We start from the raw sequence: 21,232 nt of genomic DNA, 5'->3' as shown, positions 1-21,232 counted from the left end.
GGGGAGCATGGGGTCGGCCAGGAGGGGGAAGGGCGCCCCTCCCCCTCCCCCCTCCTCTTCCTCTTCCTCTTCCTCGTCCCGGCGGGGCGGGGGGCGGAAGGGCGGGGGGGGGAGGGGCGGCGCGGGGAAAGGGGGGGCCCCTCCCCCCGCCCCGCCCCCCCCCCCCAGGAAAGCCGCCATCTTGGAGAGGTCCAGGCCTGCGGGGGGAGGGGCGGGGAGGAAGGGCTGGGGGGGGGGGGGGGGGAGGGGCAAGAGAAGGGGGGGAGGGGTGAGGGGGTGCTGGGCGCTCCCCCAAAGCCCTCCCCCTCCTCAAAATGGGGGGGGGAACCCTAAACCCGGGGGGGACACCCCAAAATGCGGTGGGGGAGGGGAATTGGGGGGGGAGGGGACCCCAAATGGAGGGTGGGGGAGGGGAATTGGGGGGGGAGGGGACCCCAAATGGAGGAGGGGGAGGGGAATTGGGGAGGGGAATTGGGGGGGGAGGGGACCCCAAATGGAGGGGAGGGGACCCCAAATGGAGGGGGAGGAGGGGAATTGAGGGGGAGGAGGGGAATTGAGGGGGAGGGGACCCCAAATGGGTGGGGGGGGACCCCAGAACCAGGTGGGGGAGAGGAGCCCGCGGGTGGGGGGGGGAGGGGTCGGGGCACCCCAACAACCCACCTTGGGGGCGCGGCAGGGGGTGTCCCGGATATAAGGGGGGGCCCAACCCCCCACCCCCACCCCCCCCGGAGAATTTGGGGGGGCCCCGGGGGTGGGTTTTGGGGTCCCCCCCCTCCCCCCCTCCTTCCCCCCTCCTTCCCCCCCGGTACCTTCTTGCGGTGCCACTTGTGCTGCTCCCGGCGGGGCTCCGCGAACTGGGGGCAGGTTTTGGGGTGAAAAAGGGGGGTTTTGGGGTGAAAAAGGGGGGTTTTGGGGTGAAAAAGGGGGGTTTGGGGGGGCGGGGGGGTGTTCGGGGCTCACCGGCAGGAACCGGGGGTCAGCGGCGAAGTCGGGGCGCAGCTGGGTCTCCCCGCTCGGGCGGGTGGGGGGGGGGGGGGAGGCGGCTTTCGGGGTCCCCCCCCGGGTCCCGCAGCCCCTCCAGGCAGCGCAGCTCCAGCTTGGGGGGGGGGGGGGGGAGAACCCCAACAATTCAAGGGGGGACCCCAAAATTGCAGGGACCCCCCCCAAATCTAGGGGGACCCCCCCAAACTTAAGAGTAAACCCCCCAATTTTAGGGGAACCCTGAATTTTTGGGTGGTGGCCTAAATCCCTCCGGGGGGGCACCCCGAATTTTTGGGGGGTCCCTGCACCCCTTAAACCCCCCGGGGGACCCCAAAACCGGGGGGGACCCCCCCAAAATCCCACGGGGGGGGCCAAAAACACCCCCAAACCCACTCTAAGTCACCCCAAATTCTTTGGGGGGGGGTTGATGCACCCCCAAATCCCAGCTTTAGGGGGGTCTTAAGGTCCCCTAAACCCTATGGGGGGTCCCAGGGACCCCAAAACCAGGGGGGACCCCCCAAAATCTATGAGAAAAAAGGGGGGGCCCCCCAAAACCCCCCAAAACCGACTCACCTCCACCAGTTTCTTACTGTTCTTCTTATGGGCGGGGGGGTGGGGGGGCTCCCGAACGGCCCCGTTGGGGACCAGCCGATGCTTCTGGAAGGTCAATTTAAGCCCCTCCTCCTACGGGGAGGACCCCCAAAATTAGCAGCCCCCCAAAATTTAAGGGGGGGACCCCAAAAATTCCCCCCCCAATAAATAAACTTACGTCCTTAATCTGGACCGTGAACTCCTTCTCCTCGTGGCGCAGGCGGGCGTAAGGGGGGGGGTCGGCGGCGGCGGGAGGGGGCGGTGGCGGGGGGGGGGGGCGGCGGGGGGGGCGGGGGAGGTTTCGGGGTACCCCCCCGGGGCCCCCCCAAAATCCTCCGACGGCCACTTGCCCGACAGCACCGCTTGGCACACGAGGTCCAGCCGGCGGATCAGGGCTCGGTCCTTGGGGGGGGGCACAGGCGTTAGGGGGGGTCCCCAGGGAATTTGGGGGGGGGGGGGAGAGGTTTGGGGGATCCGCCCTTGAAAATTTGGGGGGGTCCCAGAGTCCTTGGGGTCCCCCCAAAATATAGGGGGGTCTCCAAAGGGGTGCCCCCCCCTTATTATAAGCACATAAACTTGGGGTGCATATAATTGGGGGGGTGCAGAAATTTGGGGGGGTCCCCAGGGAATTTGGGGGGGAGGAGGTTTGGGGGACCCCCCTTGAAAATTTGGGGGTGTCCCAGAGTCCTTGGGGTCCCCCCAAAGCATATGGGGGGTCTCCAAAGGGGTGCCCCCCCCCCCCCCCCTCCCCGCTCGGGCTCACCTTGGGCCACTCGTGGAGGTGGCGGGGGGCCGGGGGGGGCCCCGGGGGGGGCCCCGGGGGGGGTCCTGGGGACCCCCCCGCACCAGAAGGAGGGGGCGACTCTTCTTCCTCCTCCTCTTCCTCCTCCTCCTCCTCCTCGTCATCCTCTTCCTCCTCTTCTTCCTCCTCCTCCGCCCCGCAGGAGGGCTCCGCACCTGGGGGGGGGAAGGGGGGGTATTGGGGGGGGGTCTTGGGGTCCCACGAGGATTTGGGGGGGCCCACAAGGATTTGGGGGGGTCCCTCCTGATTTTGGGGGGTCCCACCAGGATGTGGGGGGGGTCCCAGATGGATCTGGGGGGTCCCAGAAGGATCTATGGGGGTCCTAGATGGATCTCGGAGGTCCCACCAGGATTTGGGGGGTCTTTTAAGGATTGGGGGGGTCCCACCAGGATTCTGGGGTCCCCCCAGGATCTGGGTGGTCTTTTAAGGATTTGGGGGGGTCTTTTAAGGATTGGGGGAGGTACTAGATGGATGTGGGGGGTCCCACCAGGATTTGGGGGGGTCCTAGATGGATGTGGGGGGTCCCACCAGGATCTGGGGGGGGTCCTAGATGGATGTGGGGGGTCCCACCAGGATTTGGGGGGGTCCTAGATGGATGTGGGGGGTCCCACCAGGATCTGGGGGGGGTCCTAGATGGATGTGGGGGGTCCCACCAGGATTTGGGGGGGTCCTAGATGGATGTGGGGGGTCCCACCAGGATCTGGGGGGGGTCCTAGATGGATCTGGGGGGTCCCACCAGGATTTGGGGGGGATCCCACAAGGATCTGGGGGGTCCCACAAGGACCAGAAGGTCCTTCAAGGGTCTCAGGGCCCCACCAGGATCTGGGAGGGGTCCCCCAGGATTTTGGGGTGCCCCCCCCCCCCACGGGGCGCCCCCTCACCCCTGTCCTCGTCGCTCTCGTCCTCGCACGACGACGACTCGGAGGCCGACGCCGACAACTTCTCCAACTCCGAGTCGTCGTCCTCGGCGGGCGGCGGGGGCGGCCCAAGCCCGCCCCCGGGTTGGGGAGGGGGCTGCGGGGGCGGGGCCGCCGCCGCCCCTCCCCCGCTCTCGGCCCGCGCCCGCAGGTAGCGCCACCTCGCCGCGGCGAAGGAGAACTCGGGGTCCCCCAAAATGGCGCTTTCGGGATGAGCCAGGCCGTGGCGGGCGGCGCCGCGGAGCAGCTCCCCGTCGTGGCGGCCCCGTTCCCACCACGGGGGGAGGTCGGGGCCGGGGGCGGGGCAGAGGGCGAGGCGGGCGGGGAGGAGGGGGTGCCGCAGGACCTGCTCGCGGACCAGGCGGAGGAGGGACAGACGGCGCAACCCTCGCGATGCTCGAACGGCCGAGACGGGCGAGACGGGGATGGAGGGGTCGGGAGGTTCTGGAGAGAAACGCCGGGGCGGGGGGGGGAAAGAGCATCGTTGGGTTGGCCAACACCGTTGGGTTGGCCAACGGCACTCTTGGGTCGGTCAACGCCGCCCTTGGGTTGGCCAACGGCACTCTTGGGTCGGTCAACGCCATCGTTGGGTTGGCCAACGTGCACTTGGGTTGGTCAACGGCGCCCTTGGGTCAGCCAACACCATCGTTGCATTGGCCAACGCACACTTGGGTTGGTCAACGGTGCCCTTGGGTTGGCGAACACCGTTGGGTTGGTCAACAACACTCTTGGGTCAGTCAACACCATCGTTGCACTGGCCAACACACACTTGGGTTGGCCAACAGCACCCTTGAGTTAGTCAATGGCACCCTTGGGTTGGCCAACAGCACCCTTGGGTTGGTCAATGGCACCCTTGGGTTGGCCAATGCTGTTGGATTGGCCAATGACGCTCTTAGGTTGGTCAATGGCGCCCTTGGGTTGGCCAACACCATTGGGTTGGTCAATGGCGCCCTTGGGTTGGCCAACACCATTGGGTTGGTCAATGGCGCCCTTGGGTTGGCCAACACCATTGGGTTGGTCAATGGCGCCCTTGGGTTGGCCAACGGCGCCGTTGAGGGGATTGGCAGCATTGTTGGGTTGCCCAAAGACACCCTGAAACCCCTGGAGACACCCCAAACCCCCCCAGAGACACCCCAAGACCCCCCATAACACCCCCAAACCCCACCGAGATGCCTCCAAACCGCCCATAGACACCCCAAAACCCCCCAGAGATGCTCTCAACCCCCCCCAGAGACGCCCCCAACCCCCCCCAGAGACGCCCCCAACCCCCCCCAGACACCTCAAAACCCACCGAGATGCCTCCAAACCGCCTGTAGACACCCCAAAGCCCCCAGAGATGCCTCCAAACCCCCCCAGACACCCCAAAACCCCCCATAGACACCCCAAGACACCCCACAGACACCCCCAAACCCCCCAGAGACGCCCCAACCCCCCCCGAGATGCCTCCAAACTCCCCCTAGGCACCCCCAAACCCCCTAGAGATGCCTCCAAACGCCCCATAGATGCCTCCAAACCCCCAAGAGACACCCCTAACCCCCCATAGACACCCCCAAACCCCACTGAGTTGCCTCCAAACCGCCCGTAGACACCCCAAAACCCCCAGAGATGCCTCCAAACCCCCCCATAGACACCCCAAAACCCCCCATAGACACCCCAAGACACCCCACAGACACCCCCAAACCCCACAGAGATGCTCTCAAACCCCCCCGAGACGCCCCAAACCCCCCCAGAGATGCCCCAAACCCCCCGAGATGCCTCCAAACTCCCCCTAGGCACCCCCAAACCCCCCAGAGATGCCTCCAAATCCCCCTAGACGCCTCCAAACCCCTAAGAGACACCCCCTAACCCCCCATAGACACCCACAAACCCCACCAAGATGCTCTCAAACCCCCCAGAGATGCCTCCAAACCCCCCAGAGATGCCTCCAAACCCCCCTAGACACCCCCAAACCCCACCAATATGTTCTCAAACCCCCCAGAGATGCCTCCAAACCCCCCAGAGATGCCTCCAAACCCCACTAGACACCCCCAAACCCCACCAAGATGCTCTCAAACCCCCCAGAGATGCCTCCAAACCCCCCAGAGATGCCTCCAAACCCCCCCCAGACACCCCCGAGCCCCCCCCGAGCCCCCCCCCGACCGCGGGGCGCCCGTACCGTCGCCGGGGGCCGGCGGCAGGCGGCAGACCTGCCGGCACATGGCGACGAAGGCGTGGAAGAAGCGGGTGAGGCTCTCGTCGGTGCGGGCGGGGAGGCGGGCGAGGGCGCGGAAGCGGCCCCAGCGGAACCCCCCGCCCTCGGGCTCCACCTCGACGCCGAAGGTCGAGGCCACCCGGTAGAAATCGGCCTGTTCCCGGCGCGTCCACCTGCGACGACCCCCCCAAAACATACAGAGGGAGCCCCTTAAATAGGGGGAGGGGTGGGGCAACGACGTGGGGGGAGGGGGAGGACACACCCACCACACCCCGCTTCCCCCACCCCCGCACGGGCGCCCACACGTGGGTGGGAGGGGCTGGGAAGGGGGGGGCGCCCTGGGAATTGGGGGGGGGGGCCAGAAATGTGGGGGGAACCCGGGAATGGGGGGCGGGGTCTGGAAATAGGGGGAGGCTCCAGAAATGGGGGGGGGCTCCAGAAATGGGGGGGCGGGTCCCAAAACTATAGGGGGAACCCTGAAAATATAGGGGCACATCAGAAATATAGGGGCACCCCTAAGTAGGGGGAGGGGCGGGGCAACGACATGGGGGGGGGAGGACCCCAAAACCCCCCCCTTAGAGACTAATGGCACCCCCAAACCCCTCCTTAGAGACTAATGGCACCCCCAAACCCCCCCTTAGAGACTAATGGCACCCCCAAACCCCCCCCCTTAGAGACTAACGGCACCCCAACCCCCCCCCTTAGAGACTAACGGCACCCCCAAACCCCCCCTTTAGAGACTAATGGCACCCCCAACCCCCCCCTTTAGAGACTAATGGCACCCCAAAGCCCCCCCTTAGAGACTAATGGCACCCCCAAACCCCCCCTTTAGAGACTAATGGCACCCCCAAACCCCCCCTTAGAGACTAATGGCACCCCCAAACCCCCCCCTTAGAGACTAATGGCACCCCCAAACCCCCCCTAGAGACTAATGGCACCCCCAAACCCCCCCTTTAGAGAGTAATGGCACCCACAAACCCCCCCAGAGACTAACGGCACCCCCAAACCCCCCCTTTAGAGACTAACGGCACCCCCACCCCCCCCCTTAGAGACTAATGGCACCCCAAACCCCCCCTTTAGAGACTAGTGGCACCCCCAACCCCCCCCTCAGAGACTAATGGCACCCCCAAACCCCCCCTTTAGAGACTAATGGCACCCCCAAACCCCCCCTTTAGAGACTAATGGCACCCCAACCCCCCCCCTTAGAGACTAATGGCACCCCCAAACCCCCCCTTAGAGACTAATGGCACCCCCACCCCCCCCCTTAGAGACTAATGGCACCCCAAACCCCCCCTTTAGAGACTAATGGCACCCCCAACCCCCCCCTCAGAGACTAATGGCACCCCCAACCCCCCCCTCTAGAGACTAATGGCACCCACAAACCCCCCCTCAGAGACTAATGGCACCCCAAACCCCCCCCTTAGAGACTAATGGCACCCCCAAACCCCCCCCTTAGAGACTAATGGCACCCCAAACCCCCCCTTTAGAGACTAATGGCACCCCAAACCCCCCCCTTAGAGACTAACGGCACCCCCAAACCACCCCTTAGAGACTAATGGCACCCCCAAACCCCCCCCTTAGAGACTAATGGCACCCCCAAACCCCCCTTTGGAGACTAATGGCACCCCCAAACCCCCCTTTGGAGACTAATGGCACCCCAAACCCCACCGTATAGGGGCTCCCCGCGCCCCAACCGCCCCCGTCCGGGCTCCCACCCCCCCCAGCGCCCCCCGTTTCCCCCCCCCCCGCCGCACCTCTGCTGTTTCTCCCTGCGGGCCATCTCCTTGAGCTTGCAGGCGGCTTCGCAGCGGCGGCGGCGGCGGTGGTCCCCGCGCTCGGCCCCCTCCCCGCGCAGCTGCTGCCGCTGGTACGAGCGCTGGCAGGCCGTGATGAGGCGCCGCAGCCGCGCCGTCAGCACCGAGCCCGGCGGCCACGAGGGCTGGCCCGGCTGGGGGGGCTGGCCTGGGGGGGGAGAGGGTCATGGGGGGGCCCGGGGGGCTCTCTGGGGCCCTATGGACCCCCCTGGGGCTCTATGGCTCTCCCTGCAGCCCTATGGATCTCCCTGGGGCTCTATGGATGCCTCTGGGGCTCCATGGGGCCCTACAAGATCCCTCTGGGGCTCCCTGGGGCCCTACAGATCCCTCTGGGGCTCTACAGATCTCCCTGGGGCTCTATGGGTCTCCCTAGGGCTCTATCGATCTCCCTGGGTCCCCCGGGGACCCTATAGATCCCTCTGGGGCTCTATGGGTCCCCCTAGATCCCCCTGGGGCTCTATGGCTCTCCCTGTGGCCCTATGGATCCCCCTGGGGCTCCCTGGGGCCCTATGGATGCCTCTGTGGCTCTATAGATCCCTCTGGGGCTCTACAGATCTCCCTGGGGCTCCATGGATCCCCCTGGGGCTCTCTCTATGAGGCCCTATGGATCCCCCTGGGGCTCTATGGCTCTCCCTGCGGCCCTATGGATCCCCCTGGGGCTCCCTGGGGTCCTATGGATGCCTCTGGGACTCTATAGATCTCCCTGGGGCCCTATGGATCCCCCTGGGGCTCTATGAGGCCCTATGGCTCTCCCTGGGGCCCTATGGATCCCTCTGAGGCCCTATGGATCCCCCTGGGGCTCCCTGGGGCCCTATGGATCTCCCTGGGTCCCCCGGGGGCCCTATGGATCCCTCTGGGTCTCTATTGGTCCCTCTGGGGCTCCCTGCAGCCCTATGGATCCCTCTGGGGCTCCCTGGGGCGCTATGAATCCCCCTGGGGCCCTATGGATAACCCTAGGGCCCTATGGATAACCCTAGGGCCCTATGGATAACCCTAGGGCCCTATGGGGCCCTATGGATCCCCCTGGGGCTCTATGGATGCCTCTGGGGCTCCATGGGGCCCTACAGATCCCCCTGGGGCTCCCTGGGGCCCTACAGATCCCTCTGGGGCTCCCTGGGGCCCTACAGATCCCTCTGGGGCTCTACAGATCTCCCTGGGGCTCTATGGGTCTCCCTAGGGCTCTATCGATCTCCCTGGGTCCCCCGGGGACCCTATAGATCCCTCTGGGGCTCTATGGGTCCCCCTAGATCCCCCTGGGGCTCTATGGCTCTCCCTGTGGCCCTATGGATCCCCCTGGGGCTCCCTGGGGCCCTATGGATGCCTCTGTGGCTCTATAGATCCCTCTGGGGCTCTACAGATCTCCCTGGGGCTCCATGGATCCCCCTGGGGCTCTCTCTATGAGGCCCTATGGATCCCCCTGGGGCTCTATGGCTCTCCCTGCGGCCCTATGGATCCCCCTGGGGCTCCCTGGGGTCCTATGGATGCCTCTGGGACTCTATAGATCTCCCTGGGGCCCTATGGATCCCCCTGGGGCTCTATGAGGCCCTATGGCTCTCCCTGGGGCCCTATGGATCCCTCTGAGGCCCTATGGATCCCCCTGGGGCTCCCTGGGGCCCTATGGATCTCCCTGGGTCCCCCGGGGGCCCTATGGATCCCTCTGGGTCTCTATTGGTCCCTCTGGGGCTCCCTGCAGCCCTATGGATCCCTCTGGGGCTCCCTGGGGCGCTATGAATCCCCCTGGGGCCCTATGGATAACCCTAGGGCCCTATGGATAACCCTAGGGCCCTATGGGGCCCTATGGATCCCCCTGGGGCTCTATGGATGCCTCTGGGGCTCCATGGGGCCCTACAGATCCCCCTGGGGCTCCCTGGGGCCCTACAGATCCCTCTGGGGCTCTACAGATCTCCCTGGGGCTCTATGGGTCCCCCTGCAGCCCTATGGGTCTCCCTGTGGCTCACTGGGGCTCTATCGATCTCCCTGGGTCCCCCGGGGACCCTATAGATCCCTCTGGGGCTCTATGGGTCCCCCTAGATCCCCCTGGGGCTCTATGGCTCTCCCTGGGGCCCTATGGATGCCTCTGGGGCTCTATAGATCTCCCTGGGGCCCTATGGATGCCTCTGGGGCTCTATGAGGCCCTATGGATCCCCCTGGGGCTCTATGGCTCTCCCTGGGGCCCTATGAGACCCTATGGATCCCTCTGGGGCCCTATGGATCCCCCTGGGGCTCCATGGATCTCCCTGGGTCCCCCGGGGGCCCTATAGATCCCTCTGGGGCTCTATGGGTCCCTCTGGGGCTCCCTGCACCCCTATGGATCCCCCCTGGGGCTCCCTGGGGCGCTATGAATCCACCTGGGGCCCTATGGATCTGCCTGGGGCCCTATGGATCCCCCTGGATCCCCCTGGGGCCCTACAGATCCCTCTGGGCCCCATGGGTCCCCCTGGGGCTCTATGGGGCCCTATAGATCCCTCTGGGGCTCTATGGATCCTTCTGGGGCTCTCTGGGGCCCTATGGATCCCCCTAGGGCCCTATAGATCCTTCTGGGGCCCTACGGATCTCCCTGGGGCCCCACAGTGATGGAGGGCAAAGCTGGGCTGGGGGTCCCTATAGGCCCGAGGGGGTCCCTATAGATATCTATACAGGGCAGGGGGAGCCTATAGGGCTGGGGGAGGGGTCCCGGAGACCCCCCCGTTACCTTCGTCCCCGTCCACCACCGAGATCTCCTCGTCCAGCAGCATCAGGGGGTCGGTCTGCGGGGGGGGAGGGGGGGCACATTGGGGTCACCCCCAGGGCCCCCCCCAAAGCGTGGGGGGTGCAGAATTAAGGGGGGGGAGTGGGGGAAGGCGGGGGAGGGGGAGAGACCCCCCCCAAACCCCCCCTCACCTCGTCGTCCACCTCCTTGGCCGCCCCCGGGAGGGGTTTGTATTCGGGGTCCTCACAGTCCTTGTCGAAATCCACGCTGGGGGTAACAAAAAAGGGGGGGGGAGGTGAAAAGGGGGGGTCCCCCTAAAAAATAACCCCCAAAACCCCCCCAAAACCCCCCCTCCCCCCGGGTGCCTCAGCCTTTGAAGAGGTTGAACTCAGCCCGGCCCGCGGCCGGTCGGTATTAGCATGGCGAGGTCATCATCGGCACCCCCCGAAAATTGGGGGGGGTCCCCGAAAGTCCAAGGGGGGGTGTGGGGGGGTGGAGGGCTGATGGGGGGGGTGGAGTGGGGGAAACCCCACAAAGAGGGGGTTGGGGGGGTTGGGAGTGGGGAAAGGGGGATGGGGGTACCCTAAAAAGGGGGGATGGGGGACCCCAAAACAGACCAAAGAGGGGTTGGGGCACCCCAAAACTCCCCACGGAGGGGCTGGGGCACCCCAAAGCCCCCCAGAGAGGGTCTGAGACACCCCAAAGAGGGTCTGGGACACCCCAAAGCCCCCCAAAGAGGGTCTGGGACACCCCAAAGAGGGTCTGGGACACCCCAAAGCCCCCCAAAGAGGGTCTGGGACACCCCAAAGCCCCCCAAAGAGGGTCTGGGACACCCCACAGAGGGTCTGGGACACCCCACAGAGGGTCTGGGACACCCCAAACCCCCCCCAAGAGGGTCTGGGACACCCCAAAGCCCCCCAAAGTAGGGCTGCGGCACCCCAAAACTCCCCATGGAGGGGCAGAGACACCCCAAAGAGGGGCTGGGGAACCCCAAAACCCCCCAAAGTAGGGTTGGGACACCCCAAAAAAACCCAAAGTAGGGCTAGGACATCCCAAAGAGCGGCTGGGACACCCCAAAGCCCCCCAAAGTGGGTCTGAGAGACCCCAAAGAGGGTCTGGGACACCCCAAACGCCCTAAAGAAGGGCTGGGACACCCCAAAGAGTGTCTGTGATACCCCAAAGAGGGTCTGGGATACCCCAAAGCCCCCCAAAGAGTGTCTGTGATACCCCAAAGAGGGTCTGGGACACCCCAAAGCCCCCCAAAGAGGGTCTGGGATACCCCAAAGCCCCCCAAAGAAGGGCTGGGACACCCCAAAGCCCCCCAAAGAAGGGCTGGGATACCCCAAAGAGGATCTGGGACATCCCCAAAGCCCCCCGAGAGGGTCTGGGACATCCCCAAAGCCCCCCGAGAGGGTCTGGGACATCCCCAAAGAGGGTCTGGGGCACCCCAAAGAGGGTCTGGGGCACCCCAAAATCCCTCCGAGAGGGTCTGGGACACCCCAAAGCCCCCCGAGAGGGTCTGGGACACCCCAAAGAGGGGCTGGGGCACCCCAAAGCCCCAAAAAGTAGGGCTTGGGCACCCCAAAGAGGGTCTGGGACACCCCAAAAGCCCCCCAAAGAGGGTCTGGGACACCCCAGAGAGGGTCTGGAACACGCCAAAGCCCCCCAAAGAGGGTCTGGGACACCCCAAAGCCCCCCAAAGTAGGGCTGGGACACCCCAGAGAGGGTCCCGATTCCCCCCCCCGATATTTCGGGGTCCCCTGAACTCACCCTTCGCCCACGTCCAGGCGCTGCTCGGCAGCGATGGCCTTCTCGTCGGGGCGGCCGGCCTTCTCCAGGAAGCAGAGCGCGGGGTCGGCGCGCATGGTGTTGTACTTCTCGTAGCCTGCACCCCGATAACCCGAGGGGGGTCAACAGGGGGCCTCACGGCCCCAATTCTGCCCGGTTTCACCCTGAAACCGGCTCCCCTCCGACAACGCACCGTGTTTGAAGACGCCGATGAGGAGGGATTTGTCGGCTTCGGCGTCCCACCAGGAGGTCGGTACCTCCAGCTGCTCCACCAGCGGGAACCAGATGTCGATCTCGCTGTCGGGGGGGGGAAAGTGGGGTGATGTGGGGGGTTGGGGGTACCCCAAAGTGAGGCTGGGGGGAGGGAGGGTCTTGGGAGTAGCCCAAAGTGGGGCTTGGAGGGCTCAGAGTGGGGCTGGAGCATCCTTGGGTGGCACTTGGGAGGAGTAGGGGAAGCCCAAAGTGGGGGTAGGGAGGGCTTGAGGTACCCCAAAGTGGGAGGCAGCACCTCAAACCACCCCAAAGAGGGGCTAGAGCCCACCAAGACACCCCAAAGAGGGCCTGGAGCTCCTCAAACCACCTCATGGTGGGGCTGGAGCCCCCCAAGACACCCAAAAGAGGACCTGGAGACCCCCAAACCACCTCATGGTGGGGCTGGAGCACCCCAAGACGCCCAAAAGGGGGCCTGGAGGTCCTCAAACCATCTCATGGCAGGGCTGGAGCACCCCAGAGAGGGTCTGGAGCCCCCCAAGACACCCCAAAGAGGTTTAAGGTGCCCCAGACCCACCTCATGATGGGGCTGGAGCCCCCCAAGACAACCCAAAGAGGGCCTGGAGCTCCTCCAACCACCTCATGGCAGGGCTGGAGCCCCCCAGGACACCCAAAAGAGGACCTGGAGCTCCTCAAACCACCTCATGATGGGGCTGGAGCACCCCAAGACACCCTAAAGAAGGGCTGGAGCCCCCCAAGACACCCCAAAGAATGGCTGGAGCTCCTCAAACCACCTCATGGTGGGGCTGGAGCCCCCCAAAGAGGGTCTGGAGATCTGCAAGACACCATAAAGTAGGTCTGGAGCTCCTCAAACCACCTCATGGTGGGGCTGGAGCCCCCCAAAGAGGGTCTGGAGATCTGCAAGACACCATAAAGTAGGTCTGGAGCTCCTCAAACCACCTCATGGTGGGGCTGGAGCCCCCCAAAGAGGGTCTGGAGATCTGCAAGACACCATAAAGTAGGTCTGGAGCTCCTCAAACCATCTCATGGTGGGGCTGGAGCCCCCCAAGACAACCCAAAGAGGGCCTGGAGCTCCTCAAACCACCTCATGGTGGGGCTAGAGCCCCCCAAGACACCCAAAAGAATGGCTGGAGCTCCTCTAACCACCTCGTGGTGGGGCTGGAGCCCCCCCAGACACCCAAAAGAATGGCTGGAGCTCCTCAAACCACCTCATGGTGGGGCTGGAGCCCCCCAAGACACCCCAAAGAGGGCCTGGAGCTCCTCAAACCACCTCATGATGGGGCTGGAGCCCCCCAAGACTCCCCAAAGAAGGGCTGGAGCCCCCCAAAGAGGGTCTGGAGATCCCCAAGACACCATAAAGTAGGTCTGGAGGTCCTCAAGCCATCTCATGGTGGGGCTGGAGCACCACAAGACACCCTAAAGAGGGTCTGGAGCCCCCCAAGACAACCCAAAGAGGGCCTGGAGCTCCTCAAACCACCTCATGGCAGGGCTGGAGCATCCCAAAGAGGGGCTGGAGCCCCCCAAGACACCCCAAAGAGAGTTTGGAGCCCCATAAGACATCCCAAAGAGGGTCTGGAGCTTCTCAAACCACCTCATGGCAGGTCTGGAGCACCCGAAAGAGGGTCTGGAGCCCCCCAAGACACCATAAAGTGGGTCTGGAGCTCCTCAAACCACCTCGTGGTGGGGCTGGAGCCCCCCAAGACACCCCAAAGAGGGCCTGGAGCTCCTCAAAGCCCCCCAAGAAGGGTGTGGAGCACCCCGGAGCGAGCCTGGAGGACGAGGAGGAAGGTCCTGCGGACTCACCTGGCCAACGCCCCCGCCAGGACCTTCTCCGCCTGGTCCCCGATGACCTCCTGCCGCAGGTAGTAGAGCATCCGCACCCTCAGCAGGACCCTGGGAGGCGGCGGGAAAGGGGAGGTCAACCCAAAAACTCACCCGTGGGGACGGGGGTGGCCACGGAGACCTCCCGAGGGTGACCTGCGGTGGAGCTCTGGGTCCACCTCATGGAACCTACTTGTTGCATTGGTGCTTGAGGTGCTTCTTGTAGCTCTCGTCTTGGAAGAGGGTGTCGGGGTTGTACTTGCGGATCCACTCGGCCTTGTGGACATCAAAGGTGCTTTGGGACTTGACCTTCTTCCCTTTGCGCCCTCGAGGAACCGGGATGGAAAGACCTGGAGGAGAACGATAAAACGAGGAGAAAAGACGTCAAGGAGGGACCTCGAGAGGTCCCCGGTTGTCCCTTCAAGCTCAGGTAGACCCTCACCCGAGTGGTTTTGGAGCTCCTTGGCCTTGCCGTTCTCCGTGGGGCTGATGAGGTCCCAGATGAAGCCTTTGATGTTCTCGTCTCCTCGGTAGTGCAGGAGGCAGTAGACCAAGATGGCCCTGCAGATGGTCTCCACGTCTCGTTCCGAGAGGCGTCGTTTGAACCGCCCGTGGGACAGGATCTCCCGCCATCGGCCCCAGCTGGGGGTGGAGGACACGGACACCTCCGTTGCCCTCTCCACCCTCAACCAGCTCACGGTTGCCACCAGAGGTGGCCCCGAGCCCATCCTCCCTCACCCGTAGACCAGGAGGTGCTTCTCCACGCGGAAGCAGTCGGTGCGGCCGTAGGTGTGGGGCAGCGCGTGGTGGTGCCGGTCGTGACGACGGGACCGAGGTTTCTCCTCGTCTTCGCTCTCCAGGTCCGAGAACTCCACCAGGTCGTCGTCCCGAAGGGTGCTGAAGTGTCGCGTCTGCTTCCGCACCCGTGGCGTGTCGATCACCAGGTTGTTCTGGATGGGAGAAGATGCCCGTCAACCGTTGACCCCCCCACCACCACCCACCGCGACCGCCCTGGGCCCGCGGTTGTCTTCTCCAACCTTGCTGTTCAACAGGTCCAAGTCCAAGTCGGCTTTTTTGGCCCACTTCTGCCAGAAATTGGGGTCATCCAAAGCGATATCAGTGCGGTTTTCGGAGGCCACGAAGCTCGCCTGGGGTGGGACCGAGAGTCGGGAGACGGTCACGCCCATCGCCGCGGCGGGAGGTGTCCCCGCGCCGGTGGGAGGAACCCGTTGGAGGTACCTTGGCGAAGGTGGACCCCTTGCCCTCGCTCTCGATGGTGATGGTGGTGGTGCGGCGCAGCAGGATCTGGTCTATGTCTTCCTCGCAGAACTTGGAGCCTTCGTCGTCCTCTTCCATGATGGCCGCATAGGCCCCTTTGCGCAGGAGGTCCTCGATCTCCTTCTTGGAGAACTGCTGGATCTGACGGGAGGGCGGAGACGAGGCGTGAGGGTGGGGTGAGGTGGGCAGCCAACCTCATGTGGCTCCAGACCCAACCCAAAGCACCCCCAAACCCAACAACCCTCAAGATTCCCTTGGAGAACCTCATCCCAAATGTCTTCACGCCCCATTTCCCTTGGAGATCCTCATCCCTGGGGTCTTCACACCTCATTTTTCTTGGAGATCCTCATCCCCAGGGACTTCACGCCCCAATTCCCTTGGAGAACCTCATCCCAAGGGTCTTCACACCTCATTTTTCTTGGAGATCCTCATCCCCAGGGTCTTCACGCCCCATTTCCCTTGGAGAACCTCATCCCCAGGGTCTTCACGCCCCATTTCCCTTGGAGAACCTCATCCCAAGGGTCTTCACGCCCCATTTCCCTTGGAGAACCTCATCCCAAGGGTCTTCACGCCCCATTTCCCTTGGAGAACCTCATCCCAAGGGTCTTCACGACCCAATTCCCTTGGAGAACCTCATCCCAAGGATCTTCACGCCTCATTTTTCTTGGAGAACCTCATCCCCAGGGTCTTCACGCCCCGATTCCCTTGGAGATCCTCATCCCTGGGGTCTTCATGCCCTAATTCCCTTGGAGAACCTCATCCCCAGGGTCTTCACACCTCATTTTTCTTGGAGAACCTCATCCCTGGGGTCTTCACGCCCTAATTCCCTTGGAGAACCTCATCCCCAGGGTCTTCACGCCCCAATTCCCTTGGAGAACCTCATCCCCAGGGTCTTCACGCCCCGATTCCCTTGGACCCCCCCACCCCCGTGGTCTCGACGCCCCCTTACCCCCGCGATGTTGCCCTCCCGACCGCTCATGGACTGCAGCACGGCCTTGTCGAGCCCCAGCTTGAGGCTGGCCTTATCGAACATCTCCCGCTCGTAGGAGTTCCGCGTGATGAGGCGATAGACCTTCACCGCCTTGCTCTGCCCGATCCGGTGGCACCGCGCTTGCGCCTGGAAGGAGAAGACGGCGCCTCGCGTTGAAAGGCGAAGGGCCACGCCCCGATCCCGCGGCGGCGGCGGGCGGGGGTCTACCTGGAGGTCGTTTTGGGGGTTCCAATCGGAATCGAAGATGATGCAGGTGTCGGCGGCGGTGAGGTTGATGCCCAAGCCGCCCGCCCGCGTGCAGAGGAGGAAGACGAAGCGATCTGAGTCCGGTTTGCTGAAGCGATCGATGGCGGCTTGTCGGAGGTTGCCCCGGACCCGTCCATCGATCCGCTCGTAGAGGTACCTACAAGGGGGTTGGGGTGGGGGTGGTGGCACCAGAACCGCCTTCGGGGAGGCCGAGAGGGTCGGGAAACCTCCCCGTTCCATCCCCCCACCTTCCACTCCCACCCCTGCCCCACCCCATCCATCGGGGCCGCCCGTCGCGCCGCGGTCCCACCTCTTTTGGATGAGGTAGTCCTCCAAGATGTCGAGACATCGCACCATCTGGGAGAAGATGAGCACCTTGTGGCCGCCGGCTTTGAGCTTGGGCAGCAGCTTGTCGATGAGGACCAGCTTGCCGGCCGAGCGGACCATGGCTTGGAGGTGGAAGTCGTGGGGGACGTGGTGGTGACAAGACTCGCGGAATTCGGCCAAGATCTTCTCCTCCGCACCTGTTGGGTGGGGAGAAGATCGTTGGCGGGGCGGCACGTGACACCTTCTCGGGACACCCCAGCAAAGCAAGGCTTAAGAAGGCGTTTAAAGCCGGACTAGGTGAGCCGGAGGGCCTCCTCCCGCCGGGCCACCGAGCCAACCAGGTGGCTCTAGGGAGGTCGGGGAAGAGGAAACCCCCAAATCCCAGAGGCCTCCAAGGTCCCTGGTGGAAGAAAGAGCGAGGCCAGAAGCGGGGACGGGGCGGCGTTGACCCAAGGTCATCCAGCGGCGGTGGGAGGACGAGGGACCCCCATGCCACGCCCTTGCCCCGCCCGTTCCCTCACCGTTGATGAGGTAGGGATGGTTGCAGCACTTGCGCAGCTCCATCATGGTGTTGAGCAGGTTGGGCATGTTGGTGTGACCGGCGCCTTTGGAGAGGAAGGAGAAGTTCTTCTCCAAGATGGCCCGGTAGTATTTCTTCTGAATATTGGTCAACTCCACCTCGATGATGGTCTCTTGTTTGGGCGCCAGGTTCTTCTCCACGTCCTCCTTCAACCGACGGAGCATCATGGGCTTGAGGATGGCCTGGAGCTTCTGCACCTGCGGGTGGGACCAGCGGGGAGAAGTCACCGCGGGCTGGGAAGGACCAAAGCGGTCGGGGAAGGGGTGCGAGGTCCTCCTGATGTCCTCACCTGCTCCTCCGTCTTGAGATCTCCAAAGTCCTTGAGGAATTCTGCCTCAGAAGGGAACTGAGAGGGTTCCAGAAAGTGCAGGAGGCTGAAGAGCTCTTCCACCGTGTTCTGGAGCGGCGTGCCCGTCAGCAGGACTTTGTGTTCCTGACGGCCGGGGCGGGGCACAACGTTAGGGCTCGGGGTGGGGGAGGCAGGAGACGCCCACGCATCTCCACACGCAAGCAAGGCCGTCCTTTGGGGTGGGGAACAGGCCCCAAACATCTCCACACACAACCAAGGCCCCGCACGCACCTTCAGGACCAGCCCTTGGGGTGGGGAACAGGCCCCAAACATCTCCACACACAACCAAGGCCCCGCACGCACCTTCAGGACCAGCCCTTGGGGTGGGGAACAGGCCCCAAACATCTCCACACACAACCAAGGCCCCGCACGCACCTTCAGGACCAGCCCTTGGGGTGGGGAACAGGCCCCAAACATCTCCACACACAACCAAGGCCCCACACGCACCTTCAGGACCATCTTTTGGGGTGAGGAACAGGCCCCAAACATCTCCACACACAACCAAGGCCCCACACGCACCTTCAGGACCAGCCCTTGGGGTGGGGAACAGGCCCCAAACATCTCCACACACAACCAAGGCCCCGCACGCACCTTCAGGACCAGCCCTTGGGGTGGGGAACAGGCCCCAAACATCTCCACACACAACCAAGGCCCCGCACGCACCTTCAGGACCAGCCCTTGGGGTGGGGAACAGGCCCCAAACATCTCCACACACAACCAAGGCCCCAAATGCCCCTCGAGGGAACCCTTCTCGTCCCCATGGAGAAGAGTCGGGGTCTGCAGGGCCACCCCGTCCCCTCACCAGGTCCATGTGTTTGAGGCTGTCGAGCAACTTGCAGTTGCGGTTCTTGAGGCGATGGGCCTCGTCGATGATGACGCAACGCCACTCGATCTCCCGCAACTCGGGGCAGTCGGAGAGGATCATCTCGAAGGTGGTGATGAGAGCGTCGAATTTATAAGCTCCGGGGATGAGACGACCCTAGGGTGGGGGGAGGTGAAGGAAAAAATGAAGGTGGCTCCAAACTCCACCCCAAAAAGCTTCGGGATGGGGGTTTTTGAAGACCCTCCAGAAGGTTCAGAAGACCCGGAGGTGTCGTACCCGCGAGTCCTTGCAGTACATCTCGTACTGTTGGATCATCTGCCGCGAGGCCAAGCTGCCGTGGTAGACGATGCTGTTCATCTCCGTCCACGTGTTGAACTCCCGCTCCCAGTTGGTGATGGTGGAGAGGGGGGCGATGACCAGAAAAGGGCCGCGGATCCCGACGTTGTAGACCTCTTGAAGGAAGGCGATGGATTGGATGGTCTTCCCCAAACCCATCTCGTCGGCCAAGATGCAGTTCTGCCTGCGGGGAGGCGAAGGGGGCGGCCGGTTGGGGGGCGAGGGTTGGGGGGCTGGGGGTGGCTGGTTGGCTGGGCTGGGGGCGGCCATTGGTGGGTTGGGGGGTGATGGTTGGGGCGCTGGGGGTGGCCTGGCTTGGGGGGCGCCTGGTTGGGGGGTCGGGGGGCGCCTGGTTGGGGGTCAGGGAGCGGCCATTGGCAGGTTGGGGGGTGATGGTTGGGGGTCGGGGGGCAGACGGTTGGTTGGTTGGCGGAGGGCCAATTGGTGGGTTGGGGGACGGCTGGTTGGGGGGCTGGGGGGCACCCGGTTGGGGGGCCGGGGGGCAGCCATTGGTGGGTGATGGCTGGGGGGCTGGGGGCGGCCAGTTGGCGGGGTTGGGGGGCTGGGGGCGCCCAGTTGGTTGGTTGGCGGAGGGCCAATTGGTGGGTTGGGGGGCGGCCGGTTGGAGGGTTGGGGGGCAATGGCTGATGTGTCGGGGGGCGCTGGTTGGTTGGGGGGCACCCGGTTGGTTGGGGAGTTGGGGGGGTGCCCGGTTGGGGGGATCGGGGGGCGCTGGTTGGTTGGTTGGGGGGCGCCCGGCTGGGGAGTCGGGGGGCGGGACGGGCGCGGCCCCCTCCCCTCCCCCGCCGCGCCACTCGCCTGTTGTACCAGTTGAAGAGCAACCAGTTGACCCCTTCCAGTTGATACTCGCGAAGGCGGTTGTGGTTCTTGTACTCGTGCGACAGCTCCAGCTTCTTCCAAGACCCGGCTTGAGGACGGGGCTGGAGCAGGGAGGGGAAGGATGGGAGAAGGTGGGGGAGATGTTGGGGGTGGGGGAGGGGCGAGGCGGGGGAGGGGCGCGCCAACCGCTCACCAAACGCTTGAGCTCCGGGTGCCGCGCTTGGATACGCTTAAATTCGCCGATTTTCCCTTCGTCTACGTCTTCTTTGAGCTCCCAAGTGCTGTCCTCGTAGGGGAGGGAGCACCACTTCACCAGGTAATAAACCACCGGCTGCCAGCGGGTGGGGGGAGGGGCGCAGACACACAAAAAAAAAGAGGGGGAGGGGGTGTGGGCGAGGCGGAACGTCACCTTGGGGTGGGGGGAGGGGAACCCCGCCGCCGGCCACGCCCTCACCTCCCCGTTGTCCTTGTCGACGCTGTGGGACTCATCCAAGATGCGATCGACCTCTACGTAGTCGGGGTTGAAGGGTTCTTCGTCCTGGGAGGAAGATGAGGGTGGGTGGCGGGGTGGGGGGAGGGGGGGGCACCCCAAAACCCTCCCTAAAACCCCTCCCCCCACCCCCCCAAAAAAAAAAACAACCAGCACCTCGTGGAAAAAATGCCGCATTTGGGTCATTTTCGTCTTAAAACGCTTCAGTTTCTGGTGGATCCTCTTGTCCTTCTCCAGTTGGTCGATGGTGGCCCACTCGCAGTGGAGGTAGGAGCTGGGGGTGGGCGGGGCAAAGCGTCACGTGACAGAGCCCCGCCCACGCTATTTTTGGGGGGGGGGGGCGCGGACAGACGGGACCCCCAACCCGGGCTCCTTTCAAGGACCGCCTCATCGTAGAGCCCGTCAACCCCCCCAGCCCCACGCGCCCCCCATCCCGCGCCGTTGGGTTCGTAGAGCTCCACCCAACGCCGCGAGGAGCCAACCAATGAGAGGCAAGGATCTAACGGGGGCGCCCCCGACCCCGCCCTCCCACCTCGCCCGGCCACCTACTAATTCTTGTATTTGACGAAAAACTCTTCCGATTCCGTCAATTGCCCCGACGGCAGCTGTTGGGGGTGGGGGGAAACAAGCGATGAGGCGTGGCCGCTGGCAAAGGCCCCGCCCCCCTGCCCCGCCCCCGCAGGGTGGGGGTCCCTCACCTCTTTTTTCACCACCCTCATGGAAAGAACCTTGTCAACGATGGCCGCGTCCTCCTCGCTGGGGTTCTCCTGGCGGCGGGAGAAGGGGAAAAAAAAGAGGAGGTGAGGACGATGACGACGACGGAAGGCGAGGAAGACCACGGCGGACGCCGCGATCCGATAGGATAAAGCCAAGACCCCGCCCACCACAAAAAACTGCATGGACGGCAACGTTTCGCCTTCCGGTTCCGGTTCCGGCGCGGGGGGCTGCGGGACCGGGAGCTGCTCGGGTCGAACGGGCCCCGTGACGTCCAACTCTTCATCTTCCTCATCGTCGGTGATCTTGATATCCAAATCTTCCGTGTATTTCTTCCGTTTGACTTGGCGATTCGAGCGTCGTTTCTGGAATGGAGGCAAAAGGGAAGCGGCCACGCCCCCCACCCCGACCCCGCCCCGGCGCCCGCGGGCCA

The 21,232-nt window shown here is 64.4% G+C and overlaps 1 protein-coding gene and 1 non-coding gene across 3 annotated transcripts in view; both read right to left on the bottom strand.

Annotated features, from left to right (window-relative positions):
* Nucleotides 1–960: 960 nt before the first annotated feature.
* CHD8 (chromodomain helicase DNA binding protein 8) overlaps nt 961–21,232 on the bottom strand; it is a 32,186-nt gene continuing 11,914 nt past the window's right edge. Inside the window, exons 7-37 of one of the 2 annotated variants that reach the window (XM_064475551.1) lie at nt 20,970–21,164; nt 20,784–20,852; nt 20,635–20,690; nt 20,242–20,359; nt 20,050–20,133; nt 19,789–19,926; nt 19,571–19,696; nt 18,696–18,935; nt 18,399–18,575; nt 17,537–17,680; nt 17,189–17,444; nt 16,651–16,864; nt 16,302–16,497; nt 16,053–16,220; nt 15,065–15,244; nt 14,863–14,973; nt 14,564–14,775; nt 14,268–14,467; nt 14,019–14,175; nt 13,808–13,897; nt 11,967–12,070; nt 11,756–11,870; nt 10,177–10,252; nt 9,989–10,043; nt 7,237–7,444; nt 5,447–5,655; nt 3,256–3,735; nt 2,336–2,529; nt 1,751–1,974; nt 1,555–1,665; nt 961–1,096 (exon numbers count right to left, since the gene is read on the bottom strand). In XM_064475551.1, coding sequence (XP_064331621.1) covers nt 1,647–1,665; nt 1,751–1,974; nt 2,336–2,529; nt 3,256–3,735; nt 5,447–5,655; nt 7,237–7,444; nt 9,989–10,043; nt 10,177–10,252; nt 11,756–11,870; nt 11,967–12,070; nt 13,808–13,897; nt 14,019–14,175; nt 14,268–14,467; nt 14,564–14,775; nt 14,863–14,973; nt 15,065–15,244; nt 16,053–16,220; nt 16,302–16,497; nt 16,651–16,864; nt 17,189–17,444; nt 17,537–17,680; nt 18,399–18,575; nt 18,696–18,935; nt 19,571–19,696; nt 19,789–19,926; nt 20,050–20,133; nt 20,242–20,359; nt 20,635–20,690; nt 20,784–20,852; nt 20,970–21,164 — 4,815 coding nt within the window. In that variant the 3' untranslated portion in view covers nt 961–1,096; nt 1,555–1,646. The remainder of the gene's footprint in view (nt 1,097–1,554; nt 1,666–1,750; nt 1,975–2,335; nt 2,530–3,255; nt 3,736–5,446; nt 5,656–7,236; nt 7,445–9,988; nt 10,044–10,176; nt 10,253–11,755; nt 11,871–11,966; nt 12,071–13,807; nt 13,898–14,018; nt 14,176–14,267; nt 14,468–14,563; nt 14,776–14,862; nt 14,974–15,064; nt 15,245–16,052; nt 16,221–16,301; nt 16,498–16,650; nt 16,865–17,188; nt 17,445–17,536; nt 17,681–18,398; nt 18,576–18,695; nt 18,936–19,570; nt 19,697–19,788; nt 19,927–20,049; nt 20,134–20,241; nt 20,360–20,634; nt 20,691–20,783; nt 20,853–20,969; nt 21,165–21,232) is intronic. The other variant, XM_064475552.1, reaches the window with a different exon arrangement.
* LOC135318376 (small nucleolar RNA U6-53/MBII-28) lies at nt 10,347–10,425 on the bottom strand. Its single transcript, XR_010376598.1, has one exon. It is a non-coding gene; the product is annotated as a small nucleolar RNA U6-53/MBII-28 (small nucleolar RNA).

Source organism: Phalacrocorax carbo, chromosome 29 (genome assembly GCF_963921805.1).
Source record: "Phalacrocorax carbo chromosome 29, bPhaCar2.1, whole genome shotgun sequence".
In the NCBI taxonomy this organism is placed as follows: Eukaryota; Metazoa; Chordata; class Aves; order Suliformes; family Phalacrocoracidae; genus Phalacrocorax; species Phalacrocorax carbo.
Note: the sequence above shows the minus strand (reverse complement) of the source record. Positions and strands in the feature narration are given on the sequence as shown.